Source organism: Chenopodium album, chromosome 22, assembly GCF_948465745.1.
Source record: "Chenopodium album chromosome 22, dcCheAlbu1.1, whole genome shotgun sequence".
Classification (NCBI taxonomy): Eukaryota; Viridiplantae; Streptophyta; class Magnoliopsida; order Caryophyllales; family Amaranthaceae; genus Chenopodium; species Chenopodium album.
In genome coordinates, this window is record NC_137855.1 from 27437460 (window position 1) to 27460104 (window position 22645).

At 36.1% G+C, this 22645-nt stretch overlaps 2 protein-coding genes across 9 annotated transcripts; one reads left to right on the forward strand and one right to left on the reverse strand.

The window, feature by feature from the left end:
* The first annotated feature begins 762 nt into the window (after positions 1-762).
* LOC145604790 (uncharacterized) lies at positions 763-3247 on the forward strand. The gene has a single exon (XM_081660745.1). It carries the CDS (start codon positions 1071-1073, stop codon positions 2769-2771), a length of 1701 nt encoding a protein of 566 aa, XP_081516871.1. The 5' UTR covers positions 763-1070; the 3' UTR covers positions 2772-3247.
* A 261-nt stretch (positions 3248-3508) lies between these two features.
* LOC145604744 (uncharacterized) lies at positions 3509-22475 on the reverse strand. 8 transcript variants are annotated; one of them, XM_081660682.1, is made up of 5 exons: positions 22144-22474; positions 19316-19477; positions 17816-17881; positions 17671-17718; positions 13990-14420 (listed from the first exon to the last, which is right to left on the reverse strand). In XM_081660682.1, exons 1-3 carry the CDS (start codon positions 22382-22384, stop codon positions 17874-17876), a joined length of 411 nt encoding a protein of 136 aa, XP_081516808.1. In that variant the 5' UTR covers positions 22385-22474; the 3' UTR covers positions 13990-14420; positions 17671-17718; positions 17816-17873. The 8 variants fall into 8 exon arrangements, with proteins under 8 accessions (XP_081516803.1, XP_081516805.1, XP_081516808.1 ...); XM_081660677.1 differs by lacking the exons at positions 13990-14420; positions 17816-17881 and adding an exon at positions 3509-3888 and having other exon boundaries at positions 17671-17721; positions 22144-22475; XM_081660679.1 differs by lacking the exons at positions 13990-14420; positions 17816-17881 and adding an exon at positions 3511-3888.
* Between the last annotated feature and the right edge of the window lie 170 nt (positions 22476-22645).

The window sequence follows — 22645 nt, forward strand, 5'->3', positions numbered from 1 at the left end:
GAAAGAAACGCACGAATCGCCAAGGCCCGCCTGAGAAGCCCGAACCCCACACGCCCCTGAGCCCCGGCAACGACAACCCTACACGAGGGACTCAGAACGGCCCTACACGAGGGACTCAGAGGGAGAAAACTCCCCCTCCCCGTTCTCGTACTCAATGTCGCGGCAACGGACAAGGGGGTGGGGAGTAGGCGCGGCGGGGAGGCGGTACAAAGAAACGACGGCTGGCCGGCCGCACGGTCGGAGAAGAACAGCGGCGGCGAACGAAGCGGTGCGGCGCAAGATGAAAGGCTGAAAAAACGAAAAACCATAACGGAAAAGGAAAGAAACAAACTAAGGGGGTAGATCGGAGGCTCACCGACGCTGTGGCATGGGCGGTGAGCCACACGCCCGTCGGCGAGCCTCATAGCCGGAGAAAAAAGAGGGGGGGCGGCGGTTTTTGGGAGAGGGAGAGAGAGGTTTCTAGAGAGAGAAAGGGTTGGTGAATTCGTACATATCATTGTTAAATAGAGAAGAAAAATATTATATTTAAATGTAGTTTTTTTCTAAAAAAAAGAGGAAGTGTAATACTTATTAAAATACAGATGTATTTAGTAAGTGTAACACTAGTAGAAGTGTTCTATCTACGGGGTATTTTTGTCATTTGCACGGAAGACATAATTTTTTGCATTTCGCAACACACCAAAGTTAGCATCTCAACCGCTCATTGTCACCGTCGACGTGTAAGAATCGTGAACAAGGTAGTGGACATTCAAGTTATTATCCTCAATTGTTGGATAACACAGGACTAGCAAGATGAAATTGGGCTCTCTACTCAGTAGAATTGCTGAAGAAACGGCATTAATCTTTGGCCTTAATCTTTCAGAAACTTGATATCGTACGTTATTAATCCTCTTCTTTCTCTCTTTGCCTACTTTCTTGATAAAATTTCAGTTCTTCTGCGTCATATATTATGCATCAAAATTGTCAATAATTCTTACATATCTATGTTTATGTGTTAACCCCATAAAACCCATGATTTTGTTGCTGTTTTAGTCTAAATTTCCATTTTAAACGCATGTAATTATAAAATCATGGCAACCCTTTTGCAGAGTTTGTCTCCTCTAACAAACCCATGTCTAGAAAATACAGTAAAAGTAAGTGGATTTTTTTCCCAGATCCCAAGTTTTCATACTGTGTCAATAAATAAAGGTTTTTCAAGGGTATTAGCATCTAACCAAGTTACAATTTCATCAAATTCTGTGTTTACTTTGCCTAATTGGAGGACTGGTAAGAATGATGCTAAGACTAAAGAGATTAAAGTGAATGATGCATTTTTGTACTTGGAATATATGGTTGAAAAGGGCCATAAACCTGAGAAAAGTCAAGCGACTCAGCTATTGTATGACCTTTGTAAACTGAGTAAAGTTCGAAAAGCAATTCGAGTGATGGAGATGATGGTTAGTTCGGGTGTGAAACCGGATGCTACATCGTATACATTTTTGGTGAATCATTTGTGTAAGAGGGGGAATGTTGGGTATGCAATGCAGTTGGTTGAAAGGATGGAAGAGTATGGCTACCCGACCAACACGGTTACGTATAATTCACTTGTCAAGGGGCTGTGTATGCTTGGGAATTTGAATAAGAGTCTGCAGCTTCTGGATCAATTGAGAAAGAAGGGACTGGAACCTAATGTTTTCACTTACTCATTCTTGCTCGAAGCTGCGTACAAGGAACGAGGAGTGGATGAAGCAATGAGGCTGTTGGATGAGATAATTGCCAAGGGAGGAAAGCCTAATTTGGTGAGCTACAATGTGCTATTGACAGGGTTGTGTAAGGAAGGGAGAACAGAGGAAGCAATAAGTTTCTTCAGGAATTTGCCACAAAAAGGATTTGACCCGAATGTTGTGACTTACAACATTATGCTGAGGACTCTGTGCTGTGAAGGACGGTGGAATGAGGCGCATGAGCTTCTAGCTGAAATGGATGGTGGAGATCGTGCCCCGTCTGTTGTTACTTATAATATTTTGGTCAGTTCACTTGCTCTCCATGGCCAAATAGACCAGGCATTTGAGGTGTTGGAAGAAATGACAAAGGCGGGATTCAAACCTACAGGAGCCACCTACAACCCAATCATTACTCATCTCTGCAAGGAGGGGAAGGTAGATCAAGTTATGAAGTGCTTGGACCAGATGATTTCGCAGCAGTGTTATCCTAATGAAGGAACGTATAATGCTATTGCTGTACTTTGTGAAGATGGGTCAGTTCAGGAAGCATTCTCCATCATTCAAAGCATAGGTAGCACATCAAACTTCTCGACTCATGACTTTTATAAAACTGTCATTACAAGCTTGTGCAGGAAAAATAATACATATCCGGCATTGAAGCTTTTGAATGAGATGATAAAGTATGGATTTACACCTGATTCTTATACATATTCAACGTTGTTAAGAGGGTTGTGTATGGAAGGAATGATAGATGCAGCAGTTGAGATTTTCATGTTGATGGAAGAAAATAACTGCAGACCAGATGTCGATAATTGTAATGCTCTTATACTTGGTTTATGCAAATCTCATAGAACTGATTTGTCTTTGGATATCTTCCAAATGATGGTAGACAAAGGATATAAGCCTAATGAGATGACTTGTACTATTATTGTCGAGGGCATAGCCCATGAAGAAGAAATGGAGATAGCAGCAATAGTTTTGGAAGAACTATATGAGAGAAAAGTAGTGAGTAGAAACACAATGGAAAGGCTTGCAATGCAGTACGACCTCGAGGGTTTACCGGTCTAAACAAACCATAGAGTAACTCTTCACAAAGAAATGCATAAGGCTCCTATTGCTCTTACAATCAAATTGTAATTGATTTGCAAATAGATAATATTCAGTCCAACATAAGTGAATATATCTGTTTCCTGGATGCATAGGGCCGATATGGTACTTCCTTTCTGCTTCAATTTCGATGCTATACGGTTCTTCATGTTGCTAATGCTACTTTCAACGGCGCTACTCTGTTGTCTTTTGGATACGAATTTACATGAAGACTGAGAAGAGGAAGCATTAGAAACAAAATTTACCATACCAGAATATTGCCTCTAGTTGAGCAAAAATGGTTATTTTAGTATTTTTGGTGCTGAAACAATATGCATAGTTTGTCTAATATTCTGAAATAAAGACGTCCTAGTTTATAAGATTTCTTTTGCCAAGTTCATTTACTTCTGTTGTGCAGAATATTTCTAATCTTTAACTTGTTACTGATTTTGTTGTAATTTTTGCTAATTTAAAGTCCTATTAATAAACAGCCAAAGATAATTTAGTTTATTTGATGTTCATTGGTTTGCTATCAAAATAAACTATGGTACAGTGACTTCATTTGTGAGATTGTAGTCCCCTCATTGTCTGAAATAGTTTTTCCTGCTAATATAATGCCATCTTTTAGAGGTTTCAGATTTGAGAATAAAACCTAATCCTAACTATTTGAAAAATAATAAAATAAAATGAATAACAAAAAGGTTTTCATGCCAGTAATTCCCCCTCAGAATAATTTGAAATGTGTAACAAATATTGCGATTGTTATACAAAAGTCTCCGAAATAAAAGTTCAAAACCATTTGTTTACACCAAAGTACTAACGACGAACAAACCCTCAAGCCACAGTATGGATGCTTCATTTCTCCAAACATGAATCACATTGGAAGAGAAAATGAACCCAGCTTATCAGTTTTATACATAAAGCAAATCAACCTCCACAACGAGAAGCAGTCTTGTGCACAATTAGCTGAATGTAAATCCAATTTTAGAGAGTTGAACTAAAAAATCAACATCTGGATGACAGTATCAAATCTTCCATGTTCAAAATGTCTGAGAATGCCAAACTGATGGGAATACCTGTATGTACATGTGTAAAGAGCCTGCAAAAGCATTTGCAAACATCTCGTTTATGTTATATGATAACAATGGTAAGAAGAAAAATACGAGCATTTTCTGTAATAAGAATACTACAGGTATATTCAGTAAGAAAACAGAGTAAAAAAGAACTAATAATTGTATCTTTGACAGTGAACACTCTCTACACAAACTAATAAATCTTCTCAATTTCATATGGTTAAAAGCAAGGCACAACACTAACAACCTGTTTGGTAGGTTGCCATAAATGATGGCAATGTGAATGAAACTGTAAATTGGCAAGGAAAATCAAGGTTCGTTCCCATGATGATACTAGTTCATCACAAATTGATCAATTTTCTATAGAAATTTTCATTTCCACAGAATATCTCCTCCCGAGTGGAAATGGATGGTAAATAAAAAAAATGAAAAATAAATTAATTTAAAAAAAAATACTTGCAAGTGAAATTGCATTACCATATGGATTACAATGTTAATTACCTTCCTAATTTCACTTAAAATTAATTCTGATTACCACCATTTATATAACCGGCTATCGAACGGGCCGAAACAGTAGTAAGACTAGTAACCAACCAATCATACACCATGCATTTCTACCTTTTGATGACGATAACCATCTATAGGTGACAGCAAACTAATGACGAGACATGCCTAGCAAAAGTAAAAGCTCTAGTGTTCCATCCCATTTCCACTCAAGTGATGCCTCAATTTAGACTCGAGTGATACCTTAATATTGAATCGAGTGATGCCTCGATATTGACTCGAGTAATGCCTCAATTGATGACTTTTTACTGTCACATTCAGAATTCTTAATCCTGTTTTGTCTAAAGAGAGATGAAGTAATTCCTGATAGTTTTTTAACATTAAATTGGCTCATTTCTATGCAAGAACAGCTGTCTAACCATGTCCCATACCCATACCCAAGTCATGCAGGCTTGTAGAATAGGGGGTGCAAAGTGCCCCATTGCACAGTTGATAAGTGGTCTTTTATATGCTTCATTTACCCCTCTTATGTAGTCTCTTTCTCAACCTCCTAGCCGTTTTTATCCTCATTTTACCCTCTTTCTCGCTTAGTTTCTCTTCTCTTGATAGTTGGCCCTAATGTGTGTGTTTTGGCCCTTCTTGCTTGGAATTCTAATTGCATGAATGATACCCCCCCCCCCCCCCGAACCTCTCAAAAGTGTGCTTGAGTTCATGTTTTAGGTTACTTCGGAATGAGAACTCGCAAGCCGAGTTAAGCCACTTGAAAGTCGGGACTTGAGGAGCTAGAGTTATGCTTTAGAGAAGAGCAATAGAAGGCTCAAGCTTCGGATCACAGAGCCTGGAGCGGTCGCTCTACCCCTCTAGAGCGGCCGCTCCACATGAGAAAGGATGAAACTGGCAGACTGCTTAGAGCGACCGCTCCTAACCATGGAACGACAGCTCCTGCTATTGAGCAAGAGGACTAATCACATCTAGGGATAGAGGTCCTCTACTAATCACTCAATTGCAAGGGCAAAAGGGAAATGAGCACCGAACCTCTTTTATTGAAAGCATAAAATCAGTAAAGGCAAAATCATGAATAAGTAAAGAGGGATGCCAAAACATAATTCCCAATCGACAAACAAAGCTCGTTCAGCATCATACCAGAAAGTCAATGCATACGTCCTCAAACCATTCAACATCATACCAAGAACTAAGGACTATACTAAGCAACCAATTAAAATATTTTAAGAGTTGAGATGGAAAATTTTCACCAAATGCACATAAGATTTCAAATCCAAATCATATGAAGCTATCTTGCTTGTATCAACCGGAATTTGAATCGTTGAAACTTTCACAAATGTAAGAACCAAAACAACTCGAAAAATATTTGCTTAGTAGCAAGGGTTAACTACAACCAAAAAAACAAAAAAGAAAAATAAAAGAGAGAGAGAGAGAGAGAGAGAAAGCAATTAAGAAAATAATTAAGAGAAGAAAGAAAAATAAAAGAAAATTTGGATAAAAAGGGAGTTTGGATTTTTCACATGGGGAGCCAACACTTAAAATTATGGCTTCTTTAGTGAGGGAAGTACTTGTCCTTATTGGCAGGGGTTATCCTTTCAAGGTGGCCCCCCGAGTGGACTACCCCACTTCATCGGGTTATGAGCCTGAGGGAGTTGTGATTATTGTGGGCACCCCAACTACCCCATGTACACCCCAAAGCCACTAGTCATGCCTCTTCCATACCACTTCCTGATAGCCATTTCGACCCTCTTTTGCCCTCCCCCCCCCCCCAACAACCCCTTTTTCCTATTTGTCTCACCGAGGACAGTGCTCCGTTCTAATTGGAGAGGGGGGGGGTTCTATCATTAATTTCATCTCAGGGCATTTCTCTTAGGGTAATATGATTGCCAATAAGGCAATAAGCACCTCTTACAAGCTTATTATGTTATTGTTAATGTTCATTTCTCCATTCTCTCTACCAAAATCAATGGATTCTTTTTTTTTAAATGATAATCTCAACTGTAGGCTCCCAATGTGAACAATCCAAACTCCCTTTTAATCCAAATTGTCTCACCTTTTTTTTTTTAAACCTTCTTACCTTTTCTTTCTTCTCTTATTTATTTTCTTTATTGCATTCTTTTTTTTTTTTATTGTTTTTATTTTATTATTTGTTGTAGTTAACCCATGCTAATAACCAAATATTTTTTGAGTTGTTTTGTGTTGTATCTAACATTTGTGTAGATTTCAACGATTCAAATCCCGGTTGATACAAGCAAGATAGCGTCATAATAGAACGAAATTGCAATCTTATGCGCATTGATTCTTCGGAATCTGGTGTTCGTTGGTATGATGACAAACGACCTTTGTTTGTCGATTGGAAATTATATGTAGGCATGCCTCTTTACTTATTCACGCTTTTGCCTTTAGTGTTTAATGCTTTCAATACAAGGTTTCAATGCTCATTTCACTCTTAGATGATTCCCAATTACATTAGTAGGGGGACCCTTGATGTGTTTACAAGTCCCGGCAAGGGGTTGAGTTAAGCCTAGATGCTTAAGGTCAATCAAATGAAACTTGAGGACTCTATCCCATACTTAGGTCTTTATAGAAGTGAAAGCCTTGTCTTTGGAAATAAGCTTGCTTAGACTAAATGAATCAAACACCTAAACTGCTAGTAAGCCTCTCCTAGCGAAGTGTATGATGGCTTTGTATACAAAATGTCTTGTCCTCTTAAGTGCTAATAAGTGGTTAAACGACATGGAACAAATGCCAACCCCTAAACAAAATTAATAATATAAAAAAAAAATGAAAAAGAGCGCTCCAACAGTTAAAACAAAAAGGCGAGAGCAATAACATGCTTATAAATTAGAGGACAATGAAATTTAAATAAGTGGCAATGTCCACATTCTCTTATGTAAGCAAGCATGTAGTAACCTAATAGCTAAGGGGAGGTGTAATAGGGCTATAGGGGGAAAGATGAATGGATCTAGCTTGTAAGTTGAAGAGGGCATGTGTAATCAGAGTATTGGTAAGGCCTTTATATTGGTGAGAAATGAGGTATCATCGCCGAATAAGGTGACCCTATGAGCATCTAAGTGTAGATAGCTTGTCCCCTTGGCTTTGTTGCCTCGAAAATTGCTTGAATGCCATTAGGGATAGCGAACCATGCAAGAGGGTATATATTTGGGTTGAGAATTGAAATGAGTTGTGGGTAGCATCACTCGTCCTCTTGAGTGATCTAGAGGTTTAATGGCTTGTCACTCAAGCAAAAAGTGACTTAGTGTATACTCTTGTTCACTTTGTCTATTTTTCTTTTGTTTTAAGCTACTTGAGGACGAGCAAGAGATTAAATTGGGGGGCATTTGATAATAGACCACTTATATGCTTCATTTACCCTTCTATTTAGTCTCTTTCTCAACCTCCTAACCCTTCTTATCCTTGTTTTACCCTCTTTCTCACTTAGTTTCTCTTCTTCTATTAATAGTTGGCCCTTAAGTGTGCTTTGGCCCTTTTTGCTTGTTTTTCCTAAAGTTCTAATTGCATGAATAATACCCCCCCTTCCCTAAACTTCTCACAAGTGTGCTTGAGTTCATCTTTTAGGGTTCTTCAAATAAGATTTCAGAAGCCGAATTAAGCCACTTGAAGTCGGGACTTGAGGAGCTAGAGTTCTGCTACGGAGAAGAACAATAGAAGGCCCAAGCTTCAAATCAAGGAGCTTGGAGTGGTCACTCTATCCCTCTCTGGAGCGGCCTCTAAACTAGCAGACTCCTTGGAGCTACCGCTCCCCTCGACTGTGCTGAAGAGCTCTCTTCTAGGTCTTCTTGAAGCCATTTTTAATCCCTTCTTTTCAAGGTTTTTAGGGGTTTTTAGGAGAGGGTATAAATACCCATTTGGATGTAATTAGCCACTATTCAGATATTAGCCCTAATTTAGAGAGTTTTAACCCAGTTTCCTACATAGAGAAAGTGTGGTTTTCTTCAATTATATTCCTCTATTATTGAACTTCAAGTTATTTCAATCCAAGCTTTTGATTAGTAATTTATTTCCCTTATTTATTGATTTCAATTTTGATTGTTAACTTTGTTTGTGGTTAGTTTTGTTGCTTTGTTTTGTTCATCCTTGTTTGTGAATGTTGATTAGTTTTATGGTGGTTGATGTTTCATCTAGCTTTGTTTCAATGGTTTCTCTCTTTTCTCTAGGCTAGATTTCTAGCTAGGGGAAGGGGGTGAAGAATGTGGATTTATATTGACTAGATGATGATGGATGATTGATTATTATGCCTTGAATTGATGATTTGTGATATAAATTGCTTGAGATTATTGAGTGAACCTTTAATTCCCGAATTTGAATTGTTACCTATTTTGATTCAAGGGAGTGATTTAATTTAGGTATTAGATCTCGATCATCGATTTGCTTGAACAATTGCAGGGGAATGAATTGTTTAGGTGGAATTTCATATTCCTTGCCTTGTTTATCTTGATTTTCATCATTATTTTGATGTGTTGGCCATGTTTAGAACCCGTGTACTCCCTAGCGCTTGTTTTCATTGCATGAATCCCTTGTTCATTGTATTATTAGTTATCCTTGGTGTTTAAACCTAAAAAAAAATACCAAAAATTTACCCTTTGGCTATTGTGTTCATGAATTTTATCATTGATTTGTTTCGTTTCCCCGTGCAAATGACCCTTACTCCCCGCTATATTCGCTTATATTGATAGTTAGGATTAATTTGATAGGAGGACTTTTAACGATGATTTTTAAACCTATCAACAGGGCCTCAATTTTAAAAGGGCTAATCATTTTATTTTTTTCTCCTATTCTGATTTATTTCTATTTGTTTTTTATGAAAAAAAATATATATCTGCAATGCTTTATTGTTTCTAACGCCCAATAATGCAGCAAATCACGGCAATCACGCTCGTTATTTTCTTTAAAATTATTTTCCTCCCTTTATTCAAGCTTCCATATTAATTCCTACAACTTTCCAAATTCCTCCATTAATTCAAATTAGTTGGTTGAAAATCCTTGAAAGGAGAAATAGGCAATACAATTTTCCATGAAATTGAATTGATGAAATTAATAAAACTAATTTGAATTGATGGAGGAATTTGGAAAGTTGTAGGAATTAATATGGAAGCTTGAATAAAGAGAGGAATATAATTTGGAAGGAAAATAATTTGCGTAAATTGTCGTGTTTGCTACATTATTGGGCTTTATAAGCAATAAGGCATTTTAGATTTTTTTTTTTAAAAATAAATAAGAATACGAGGGAAAAAAATTGGGCCATCTTAAAATTGGGGCACTGTGCAAAGGGGCACTTTGCACCCCCCATTCTACGCCGTGTGCGGAGAATGTTGATGATGTAGATAGTAATTTTGATGATGTGCCTAGTGCTAATTGCAATGTTAATGATGTGCCTATTGAGAATGATAATAATTGCAATATTGATGATATGCCTCGTCATAATGACAATGTTGATCACTAGGAAACTAGTTATATGCCTAATATATACGATCAAAGAGTTTGGGATGGTCTTGATTCTAAAATGATTGATTTATTAGTGAAAAATGATTTTATTCTGAAAGGTCCTAAAGATGGATTTTCAAGACGATAAACGGTGAGAAATGTGATAGGGATTGGCTTGTTTATTCCAAAGAGCTTGATAGAGTCTACAAAAAGTCAAAACGTTGCAAGTAATTTGGGACGGAAGGAGTAATTTAAAAAAAGGAATTGGTATATGAAGGATTTTCAGATTGGGGGCATGTAAGTTTTAGACTTAAAGAACATGAGACATGCATAGATCATGTTAAGAATGTGAATACTTAATATGAGTTGCGTCTTATATTTCAGAAGAATCAAACTATTGATAAGACGACTCAAATGCTAATTGAAAAGGAAAAAGACCATTGGAAGAAAGTGTTGCAAAGAATTGTTTCAATTGTCAAATTACTTGCCAAGCATAATCTAGCCTTTCGTGGTTCAAATGGGAAACTATACCCAAAAAGTAATGGTAATTTTTGGGCTTAATTGAAATGTCGGCCGAGTTTGACCCAATTATTCAAGAACATATCAAGCGTATTACTAATAATGATATTCAATTTCATTTTAGGTCATACAATTCAAAAGGAGTTAATACTTTCGCTTGGTTCTGCAATAAAAGATGAAATCATTAGAAAGATAAAGCAAGCAAATATTTCTCGGAAGTTTTTTATTATACTCCCGTTGTTATTTATCAAGAGCAAATGCTATTGATATTAAAATAAGTGAATGTCTAATTGAGGAATCATTCTTAGGATTTTTTAATGTAAAAAATACAACTAGCCAAGGGCTTTTTGATGTTTTACAAAATGAATTGAAAAAACTTGATCTTGATATAATGGATGTGCGAGGCCAAGGCTATGATAATGGATCTAATACGAAAGGAAAACATCGAGGAGTTCAAAAGAAAATTTTGGATTTAAATTCTACTCCTTTTTATACTCCTTGTGGTTGTGATAGTTTAAACTTGACATTAGGTGATATGGATAACACATGTAATAAAGCTAGAGACTTTTTTTTGGAGTCATTCAACGTATATATATAGTTTTTGCACATTCTACTAAGAGATGGCAAATCTTTAAAGACAATGTAAAAAGACTAACTATTAAGTCTTTGTCATCTACTTATTGGGAAAGTCGTGTTGAAAGTGTTCAGGCTATTAGATTTCAAATGTCAGATACGAGAAGCTTTACTACAAGTAGCCGATAGTAATGATAAGGATAACAATATAAAGAGTGAAGTCAAATCTTTAGCAAATAATGAGCTTGGTGATTTTGAGTTTTTAATTGCAACATTGATTTGGTATTAAATAGTATGTGCAATTAATTTGGTAAGCAAGCTAATACAATCAAAGAATATGCTTATTGATGTGGATGTTAAAAAAAAATAAGAGGGTTGATTTTAGAGCTGTAAATTCGGGTAAATGGGTCGGGTTTGAGTCGGGTTTGTGTGGGTCGGGTCATCTCGGGTCGGGTCAATAGGGGTTAATGTCAGGACCTATGTGGGTCGGGTTTGGGTTGGGTCATGCTTGAGTCGGGTCACGTCGGGTCATACATCTTTTCGGGTTCGGGTCGGTTTAGGTCGGGTCAATAAAAGGTCGGGTTACATTCGGGTCGAGTGAAAAACAAGTCGGGTTAAATTCTGATTTTTACGGGTTTAAATGAGTTAGGGTCATGTTCGGGTTCGAGTCGGGTTCGGTTCAAGTCAATTATTTTCGGGTTATAATCAGGTCGGGTCACTATCAGGTTTGAGTCGGGTTCTGTTCAAGTCAATAATTTACGGGTCATAATCAAGTCGGGTCATTCTCGGGTTCGGTTCAAGTCAAAAACTTGCGGGTTATAATCAGGTCATTTCCAAGTCAGGTCATTCTTGGGTTCAAGTCGGGTTTAGTTAATAATTTGCGGGTTACAATCAAGTTGGGTCATTTATACTTGTCTGGTCATTCTCGTGTTCAAATTGGCAAGTCAATAATTTGCGGGTTATAATCATGTCGGGTCATTTCCAAGTCGGTCTCGGGTGTGGTTCAAGTCAAAAATTTGAATTCCCTTAAAAAAAATAATAATAAAAAAAAAAAAAGATAAGTCAAGTCAGATGAGAAAGACTTGCTATTGTCTGGGTCCCGTGTATTTTTTATTTTTTTGTTTAATTTTTTTTTTTGGCTGCTGTCCAGTTTAGTTTTTCTTTGACGAGAATTATGTAAGAGATAAGTCAAGTAAGATGAGAAAGGCCACTTTTTTTTTATAATTGGAATCCATGTTAATAAATTGAAAAAAAGCCTAAAACTCAATAGTCAAAATACGGAGCACTCTTTTTATCCTAAAAATTCCTAAATCCTTAAATTCGGGTTAGTAATAGGTCGAGTTTAAATTCGGGTCGGGTCAATAACAAATCGGGTTGAATTTGGGTCGGGTCAATAACAAGTCGAGTTTATTTCGGGTCGGGTTTAAAATCGAGTCGGGTTAGGAACGGGTCGGGTTGAACTCGGGTCAGGTTAGTAACAGGTCAGGTTGAATTCGGGTTTTGACGGGTTAAATCGGGTTTTAGTCATTCTCGGGTTCGAGTCGGGTTCGGTTCAGGTCAATAATTTACGGGTCACATTCGGGTCGGGTCCTCTCTAGGTCGGTTCATGGTCGGGTTCGGGTCTCAAATACTCGGGTCAAGTCGGGTCTAGGGTTGGTTTCAGGTCGGGTTCGGGTCACCATTTTTTCGGGTTCAGACGGGTTAGGGTTAGGGTCAGTATTTCGGGTCGGGTCAACTTTTGACAGCTCTAGTTGATTTCTATTTTTGAGGGGTATAGAGAAACTGGTTTTTATGATGCTTTGAATTCTGCTGTTGAAATGGATATTGATCCTACATTTCCCCAAAAACGTGAAATTCGAAGAAAAAAACATTTTGATGAAAATCTAAGCACTTCAACAAATACTCCCCTATCTCAAGAAGAATCATTTAAAGTTGATTACTTTTTTTACATTGTTATCAAGCTACTAATTCTCTTTATATAAGCAATTTGAGGAATATTAAAGTATGTTTGGTTTCTTATTCACTCCTCAAAAGTTGAAGTCATTGGATGATTTATGTTTGAAATCATCTTGTTTGAAATTTGAAAATGCACTTATGTCTAATTAACAATCAGATATTGATGGGAATGAATTATGTGTGGAGATGTAAAGAAATTTTGCGCGATGACATAAAAGGACCTATTGATATTTTGAGGTTTTTGAAAGATATGGACTGTTTTCCCAATGCAACTATTGCATATAGAATTTTGTTAACTATTCAAGTGACTTTTCAAAGTTGAAGCTATTGAAGTCATATCTTCGTTCTATAATGCTACAAGAAAGACTTAATGGATTGGCAATGATAGCAATTGAGAATGATCTTCTAAAGAAAGTTGAATATGAAGACTTGATTGATGATTTTGCCTCAAAGAGCGTCAGAAGAATATAACTTTTTAAATAGATAGAAGTTAAATAAATTAAGTTGATATAAGCTTTGAGTTGAATTTAGTTGCTATTATCAACATGAATAAAATAACCGTAATTTCAATTGAATGTATCATTATTATACGAAAGCATTTTTACTTTGTAATGTACATAAAGGGAAATTGTGCATTGCCTAAATTATAGATTAAAAAAAAAAAAAAGTATAATTTTCACATTATTAAGGGCCCCTTTTTCAATTTGGAACAGGGGCCCAAAATCATTGCTATGGCCTAAAGTCATGTTGAGTTGACAATGGCTAGGTGATGACTTTGTGCACATAGTTTAGACTATCATTACTTGCATAAACTTAGATTAAAATTTATTAACGATCTTTATATTTCCAGTACTTAAGCGCTCATAGATAGGTCGTGCTAATTTTTTTTTTTTTACGGGAGGTTGTGCTAATTATAGTGTTGCATAATCACTTCATAAAATGAGGATAACCAAAATGTCACAGAAAAGATGAAATAATCTTTCTCAAATGCTTTTCCACTATAATCGCAATGGTGACAGATTGCAGCCAAGCAGAGAAAAAGAGAGAACAAAAAAAAAAAAAAAAAAAAAAAAAAAAAAAAAAAAAAAAAAATCTTATATGAACTTTTTACATTGGAATAAATGAAATAAGACACTACACAAATCAGCACTTAGAGTAAAGCAACATGGAGAATCAATAAAAAAGGCTAAGACAGAAACCATAAAGTTTCCAAGTAGATTGAAGTAAAGACATCTGAATATTATCATTTTACAGTAAATGCAATACTTAAGATATGACTAGAGCATTGAGGAGCAAATGAAATCGGCCCACAGAAGAAACCAACAATTTGCGTAAACCAGCACAGGGAGCTTATTATTACACAGGACAGTGATACTATATTATATCAGACACCAGCAGAGATCAAATACATAATTGAAGTTTTTGGCTGATCACTTGTCAAAAACTTGAACTGTACATTACTGGTCAACATTTGGTTCCTGAGCTTAGAAGTAAAAAAGTTTCATAAACGACAAAAGCACAACGAAGCTGAGATGAGTCAGTGGTTTTCGACTAATATCTGTAATTTGAAATTAATCGCATTTTTAGAACAAAGCTGCTGCCAGTAGCAAAGGAGTCGGAAACACAATTTATTTGCACAAAATAGTTCTTAGAATTCATGAGAGCTTAGTGCAGTACGAAGGGGATAATTTTGGCAAGCTGGACTATAGGGGACCTGGTTCTTATGTGTCCTATTCTCCAATTAAAGAGGGAACTGGTTACAGGCTTCTAAAATAGCCTATATAGGGCATGCTATCAATTACTATTTGCCACGAAAAAATAAAAGAATACTCATGACGCTATATTAAATGACCAATATGCCCTTGTTTTAATCTTTTGCTTCACTCACTCCTCCCATTCTCCTCCTACCACATTCACTTCAATCACTACCCATCCCCACATAAAATGCACCATAATTTCTGACCATCTACACTCCAACTTCCAGTTGGTACTGTTCCCATGGGGACCAATATGGCAACAATGAGACATTGTTATGGGAGGGGAGGGGGCGATAAACCTTTGACGCAGTCCTATAATATGAGTTAGTTAATTTGGAGGTGGAATATGATGAGTGGAATTTATGCCCTCATTTTACATTTCTCTGCACTTATCCCTTCTTTTTCTTCTCTTCTTTTTTTTTTTTTTTTTTTTTTTGTTTTAATTTTTGCAACTTTTGGTTCATTTCTTCTATTTTCCACCATTTTTCCTCATAGTCTCATACTTGCACAATTATCATTACCCATACCTGTGCTTGGTGTGATTTGTTTTGTAGGAAAAAGGTAAATGAAAAAAAGGATAAGTGACAGTATTAAGATAATATTTACCATATTTAGGAGATATGTCTAGTATATGGTTGTGGTATAATTTAGGGAGTCAAGTGGAGTTTAGGAAGGAATATCTTCTGTGATATTTGGCTTGTGGGGAAAGGATTTTGTTTTCCTAAGCTGGTTGCGTGGGAATATTGGTATATAAGGTGCATATGTGATAAATGAGAAGGGAAAGAAAGAAGGTGAAGTTTTATCAGATAGCCAATGATTGAAGCTTGGAGAGACCATTAAGAGCCTATAGACTGAGAGGGCGCTTGCCTGGAGAAGGCGCTTTGCTTTGCCTGAAACAAGTGTGAGTGGCCCTACTTCCTTCTATATTCTAGCAAGTGCATAAAGTTCAACTGCAAATTTTCTTGACTTTGTTCAATTGCAATTGATGTTGTCTCTTAAGGACGATCCAAACTAGTGGATTGGGTGGTTTTTGACCTTTTCACCCTTATCCCTATGTTTCCATGTCACCATATCTTCTTCTTACTTTATGCCTTACTTAATTTACATTATCACTTGATCTGTGGACTGATGTCCTTAAGCAAATTTTTGGAATAAACAATATCAAGCATGTATTCAAGATTACATTAGAGTCAGCTCATTAATGCCCATCTAAATAGATGGGGCCTTCAAATAATAAATAAAATAGTATGCTTATTAGTCGATCATGATCATAGTAAATAAAAATGACCCATAGCGACAATTTGGTAAAAAAATTAACTCCGAGGACAATATGGTAAAAAACAGTAAACCCCAAGCGACAATTTGGTAAAAAAAATTAGGACAAATTGACAAGAATAATCCCAACTTTGCTCAATTCGCTCAAAATAATCCCAACTTTTGATTATTTTTTGATTATCCGAACTTTAATATGAATTTGCTTTTAATGGTCCCAACCGGTTATAAAACTTGTTATAATAAGTCACCTTACGCGTGTTAGGACGTGATTGGTCAAAAAAAAAAAAAAAAAAAAAAAAAAAAAAAAAAAAAAAACACTAAAAAGTAAAAAAAAAAAAATTATAATAAATAATTAAAAAAAAACCTTAAAAGAATTTTTGAAAATTAAAAAAAAAAAAAAAAAAAACCTCCACTAGCCACTGCCACCAGCGCTCCAGTCCCCCATCTCGGCTGCCGGCACCTAGCCCGCTTCGCTAGCGGGAATCACCGGCGAAAACGACCCTTCCCCGACGGCAAAACTTGACCACGAACAACCGCTTTCCCTTTCCCACGAACAACCCCTTCCCCCGACGCGCCGCCCTCTTACCAATTCCCCCTCCTCAATCCACCGCATAAACACCCCTCCCTCCCTAGAACGACCCTCATCTCCTATTTGCCTGTCCCCAAAACCTTAAAACAGACTCAAAACTACCCACATTACCCGGCGGGAAGCCTACCTTGAACAAACCAGAAAACCAAACGGGAAGGGGAGAGGAGTGGGTTGAGCTTCACCGGCGGGGGAGGGGGGAAATGAACTAGGGCGATGGGCGCTGGGAAGCCAGTGAGTCAATAAGGCGCCGGCCGTCAGAGGTGGGGGGCAGGCGGGGGCGGTGTGGTTGTTCCGTTGTATAATTGGTAGTGTTTTTCTTTTAATAATTTTTATAAGTTTATTAATTAATAATATAAATTAAATTAAAATTAAACTTATTTTTGACCAATCATGAAATGACACGTGTGTATTAAACTTTTTTTTAAAAAATTACCTATTCAATAGGTTATAAGTCACCCGGACCATTGAAAGCAAATTCATATTAAAGTTTGGAAAATTAAAAAATAATCAAAAGTTGGGATTATTTTGAGCGAATCGAGCAAAGTTGGGATTATTCCCGTCAATTTTTCCAAAAAATTAAGCTATGGCGACATTTAGACCAAAATATCTAACTTTTTTTCGACAAAGTCTTTAAATTTTCTAATTTAATTCGTTATTGTATTTTTAAAAAATGTTTTTCCCATAAAAAAATTTAAATTAATATGTCATCTCCTTTTATATTTGCTAAATTGATAATAACGGGTAGGAAATATTAAGTAAAAATTAATATTTAAACAATAAATTTTCATCTAATTGATAATTCCGAAAATGGGGTTGGAAAATTAGGTAAGAAACCACAAAATACAAACTAAATTAAGCATTTGCGAGTACTTTGTCGGAAATTTTTGTATATTTTGGATTAATTGTCGTCTGAGATGATTTTTTTTTTTTACCAATTTGTCGCTTGATGTTAGCTTTTTTTACCAAATTGTCGCTAGGAGCAATTTTTTTTACCAATTTGGACAATTGGCCTGACATTAAACAACAAAATCAACAAATTCTAGCAATCATAAAGGTCAATTTGTAATAAAATATCAAGATATCGCTCATCTTGTACATAATTTTAGTTATCCAGTTGCAACATAACCTTAACCAACCAATATGCAAAATAAAAAAGAGCCATAAGCAAGGTAATAACTGAGACATACCTGTTATTTGAGGACTTTACTTGGCGCCTCCTATATTTGATTTATTGTCTGCTAAGATAGAAGAAAACAGAAAAGCATAAATAAGAATAAATAAGAAAAGGGAACATATTGTCTTCATCTTATTATAGTTGTTCACATTAATTACCAGTTAGCCATGAACATTTGCAAATATATATGCAGTGTCATTGTTTGCTTTTCCCAAACTACCAACCTGCTTTTAGACACCAAACATATTTTTAGTCTTTAGCTTGTGGTGAATAATATTGTGAAGTCTTAGACCAACTAAAAAAGATGAAGTGTTCCATATGGTTTTTTATAAGGAAAAATTGAAATAAATAATCCCACATTTCGCACATCTGTTCAAAATAATCCCACCTTTTGCACATCTGCTCAAAAGTATCCCACCTTTGCGTATTCCAGAAATAATCCCACCTTATACCCCCATCTTTTCAAAATGAGCCTTTTACCGGTTTGAGAAATTAGAAACTGGTTATAGAAGGTGACTGCACGTATCACCTTTTGATTGGTATTTTTTAAAAAATAAAATAATCATAAAAAAACATTTTCCCTTCCTTCCCTTGCCGCCTTTCGGAGCTCCCTTCCCCCGGTGGAGCCCGCAAAACCCGCCAGAAACATCCGGACCCAGCCACTCGCGGGACCTGGCCACCTTCTTCCCCCATCCCATCCCCTTCCTCGCTTGGTTAATTAGATTTTTTACAAAAAAAAAAAAAAAAAAAAAAAAAAAAAAAAAAAAAACCACCTCAAACCCAGGTTGCCGGCGGCCATGGTACCCAGCTACCACCAACGGACACCATTCGACCTAGCCACCACCTAAAACAATAACCCCACCAGCAAACAAAATTCACATTTACAAACAAAAAATTCAAAAAGAGTAAAAATCAAATCCAATTACAAATATTCCATGAACAAGTCCACGAGAGACATTCTTAATTCCACAAAAAGCTCAAATTACTTCATAATACTTAAAAATTACTCACAATTTCTTCAAATTAAAAACAAAATCAACAAAATAAGAGGAAAGAGAAAGATTCATAGCCAAAGACGGCGCCCATTCCAGCAGCATCATATCACCGGCGAACTTGACGAGGCAAATCAATGGAGAAGAAGGAATAACCATTGATAGCTAAAGCACTCGATATTCCTCGCAAATTAGTGACTCCGTGGTTGATTGGATTGGTTAGGGTTTAGGTCTTGGTTCGGGGGAATGGGGGTGACGCAGGTCAAAGGGGTGGTGAATTGCTTGGTGGTTGGGTTAAAGGCTCAGGGATGGGCTAGTGGTGGCGAACCGATGGAGGGGTTCATGAGGGGAAAAGAGGGAATAAGGAAAAAAAAAAAAAGTTAACCTTTTCTACAAGTTCCCTGTAAAAAGGATCATTTTAAGAAGATGGGTGTACTGGAATACGCAAAGATGGGATTATTTTGAGCAGATATGCGAAAGGTGGGATTATTCTTTTCAATTTTTCCTTTTTTATAATTTCATCTCTGTTATATACCTAGAAAAAGGTAAACAAGTAGTTTCATTTCATTCACTAAATCCATTGCCAAAAAAGTTATCCAACAAATTTAATATTTTATCTCAGCTAATTAAAATTATATAAAATTGAAATAGTGAGAAGTTACATACCAATTGAGCCAATAGACATCATACGGTCGATATTATCAAGACGATGTTGCACAGATCTTAAGACTGCGTTCAATGATGACACTCTTTTCCTGATATTAGAAAGCTTGGTGGCATGCTGCATAATAAATGGCAATGGTACATCCTCCAATAGCTGATCGAGCTCTACCAAGCCGAGAACATTAGAAAAGGCAGAACATTCATTTAAATAAAAACTACAAAACAAACAGCAGACCAACAAACAAAAGAAAATAAAAAGAAAATGCACCGAAGAAGAAAAAGAGTGGTGTGTACATGCTTATATATAAAATTAATGCAAAAGAAATGACCAATCAAACATGAAATTGCTCTAGTATAAGTTTTTCTAATCAAACCTAAGTCATCTACACTTACTACTAGGGTCAATTGTCAAAGCCTCCCTTATATATATTATTATGGGACGGAGGGAGTATTGACCTAATTTGTGACTAATCTGCATCTAGTGGCATTGCAACTTACAAGTAGTATTGGAGCAAATTTATCAATGGCTCCTTCCTCCTCCACGCCCCGGCTAGACATACTTGAACTGAAGCTAGCTGCCCAAGAAAATTTTGGTGGTGACAACAGTGGAACGAGCAATGGTCAGGCTATAGAAGGGAGGATAAAGACCTGGAAGTTCTTAATCCAGTACAACCTAGTAATAAAAAAAGGGAGCAGCACAAAATAGGCAGCACACTGGAAAAACCAACAAAAACTAACTATACAAACTATACAGTTAATTTAGTTAATTTCTCAAACCATTTCACAATCTTTACTTCCTATCTTCCTAGAGACAATACCTAGGTAACTATTTCTAATCTCAAATTTTATATTCTTTGCAGTAGCATGTACACATAAGACTTTTAAGTCCCATTTCTAGCTTTCCAAATCTGATACACAATTGCCAAAATGCAGGTTTTAAACACTCCTTATTGAAAACTATTTAGTTTTGTAGCTATTTCACTTGCTGTATTCAAGTTCTTGAGCTTGATTCCAATACCTAGCCATTGTTGCATCTGCTCCCAAATTTTTAGGCTATAAGCGCAGTCAAAATTAAGTGATCATGATTCTCAGAAACATCCACACATAGCAGACAAGTTGTACCAGTAGCAGCCCCAAACTTTAGCAGTCTATCTCTGGTTAGTAATCTCTGCTCCCAATCTCTAGTTTGATGAAAACAACATGACCACACCCAACAGAGCAATGGGAGATAAGGATCAACTACCGTGATTATTTTTTATTAAAGGGAGCAAGTATCTAGAGCAACAACAACAGCAACAGGGAAACTAGTCACCACCCACAAGGTAGAATGTAAAAATGGGGGTATCGAGTCTAGCAGAACCTAGGAGAGGCCTTGAGCACTCCATAATGCTCAAAAGGGAAGCAATCTAGTAGGAGTGAGGCCATACCATTACCCAATATTTCAAAAAGACAAGATTTAAAAATTGATTAATAAATGAGAGAAGCTTGAATCATAACAAAAACCCTCCATGTTTGTCAAATCTATTACGAATTATAACATTCTAACGATTTCTAATATCATGTTTTATAAATCAAGATAAAACCTTGAATTGTTGTGATTTTTCAGATTGTGTTGTAGTCCAATCTTCATGAATAACATGGCAGGCAATGAGCAAACTCGCACCCAACTCTTAGAGCAACATTGGTCACCATCAGTTCAATGATGAGTAGTTGAGCACAGCCCATAATTTAGTGGCAGTGGGCTAGGGCAAGTAATAAAAATACGTAAAAGCAGGCACGAGAAAGGGTAGTTGGTGATGGTTGTGGTGCTGAGTAGAAATGTAATGAAGCAGTAGCGGCTTGGTAGGGGTGCAAAGATAGTGATTGCTGTTCATTTTATCTTTTGCTAATAACTCGTAAAACCCAAACGGGAAGTGTGAATTCATATGAGCCAGAGGATCTATTCTGGAAAATGAGAGCCAACATATCAAGGTAAAAAAAAAAAAAAAAACAAAAAATTTACTCATATACCCTCCTAGGCTCCTATCAATTCCTTTGAGTTTCGCTATTGCGATACTAACCACGATTTGCTAGTGAACGATTGAATTGTTAATCACGGTCGAGGTAACAGAAACTTTCTAATACTACTGATATTTTGAGCTTGATTGAATCAAAATGTGACGGAAGGCATAGAAACCAAAAATTAAACAATATCCTCGTGATTATTGTGCAACTCCTTTACAATTCTCCTATTTAAAGAATGACAGACTTAACATCAGAACTAGTGATTTTAATCACCAATTGAATTTAAAAGCAAAACTTACCAAAAGCACTGAATCATAATTCGTATTTTACAAATCAGAAACTGATTCTCTAACAATAATCGACAAAAAAAATATATACATAAAAAAAAAAAAAATAATAATAAAAAAAAAAAAAAAAAAAAAAAAAAAAAAAAAACAGAAATTTCGAATCAAACAAATTTAACACTACGATAAAGCATAATTTAAATTACCAAGTATAAAACAAATAAAAACGAATGAAATAGTATAAAGTGTTATTTGTGCAATTCATTCACAATTCTCCAAATTAAGAATGACAGACTTAACATCAGAACCTAATGATTTTAATCACCAATTGAATTTGAAAGCAGAACATACCAAAAACACTGAATCATAATTCGTATTTTACGAAACAGAAACTGATTCTCTAACAATAATCAACCAAAAAAAAAAAAAAAAAAAGATATTCAGAATTGAACAAATTTAACACTACGATAAAGCATAATTTAAATCACCAATTATAAAACAAATAAAACGAAGGAAATTGTAGAAAGTGATTGAAAAAATTACCAGAAGTAAGACGATCAAGAGCAGAAAAGAGGTGAGTTTGGCTTCGAGAAGCATCTTCAGCTTTGGAATCAAAATCCCTAATAATAGTAGCAAGCATTGTAGAAATGCCTTCAGCTAGAGCTTCTGAACTACCCGTGATTTTATCATCATTTGCATTATTATCATCATTTTCAGGCCAAGTTCTTAAATTGGAATCATTTGTTGGTGCATTTACGGTTGAATTTGTGTCGGAATTCGACATTATTTCCTCGGCTTTGGTGAATCACCGTGATACGCTACACAAGGAGGAGAGAAAAATGTTGTGCGGACAGTTAACTGACTTTTCTATGGCAAAAATAAGGTGGTGTTTGGGAATTAATTATTGACGCATGGTTACTATTTACATAGCAAATAAATAACAACTATTCCCTCCGTTTTTAAATACTTGCTCAACTTTTCTTTTTCGGCCGTTTTTAAATGCTTGCTCCATTTCTCTTTTTGGAAAGCTTTTTACAATATTTAA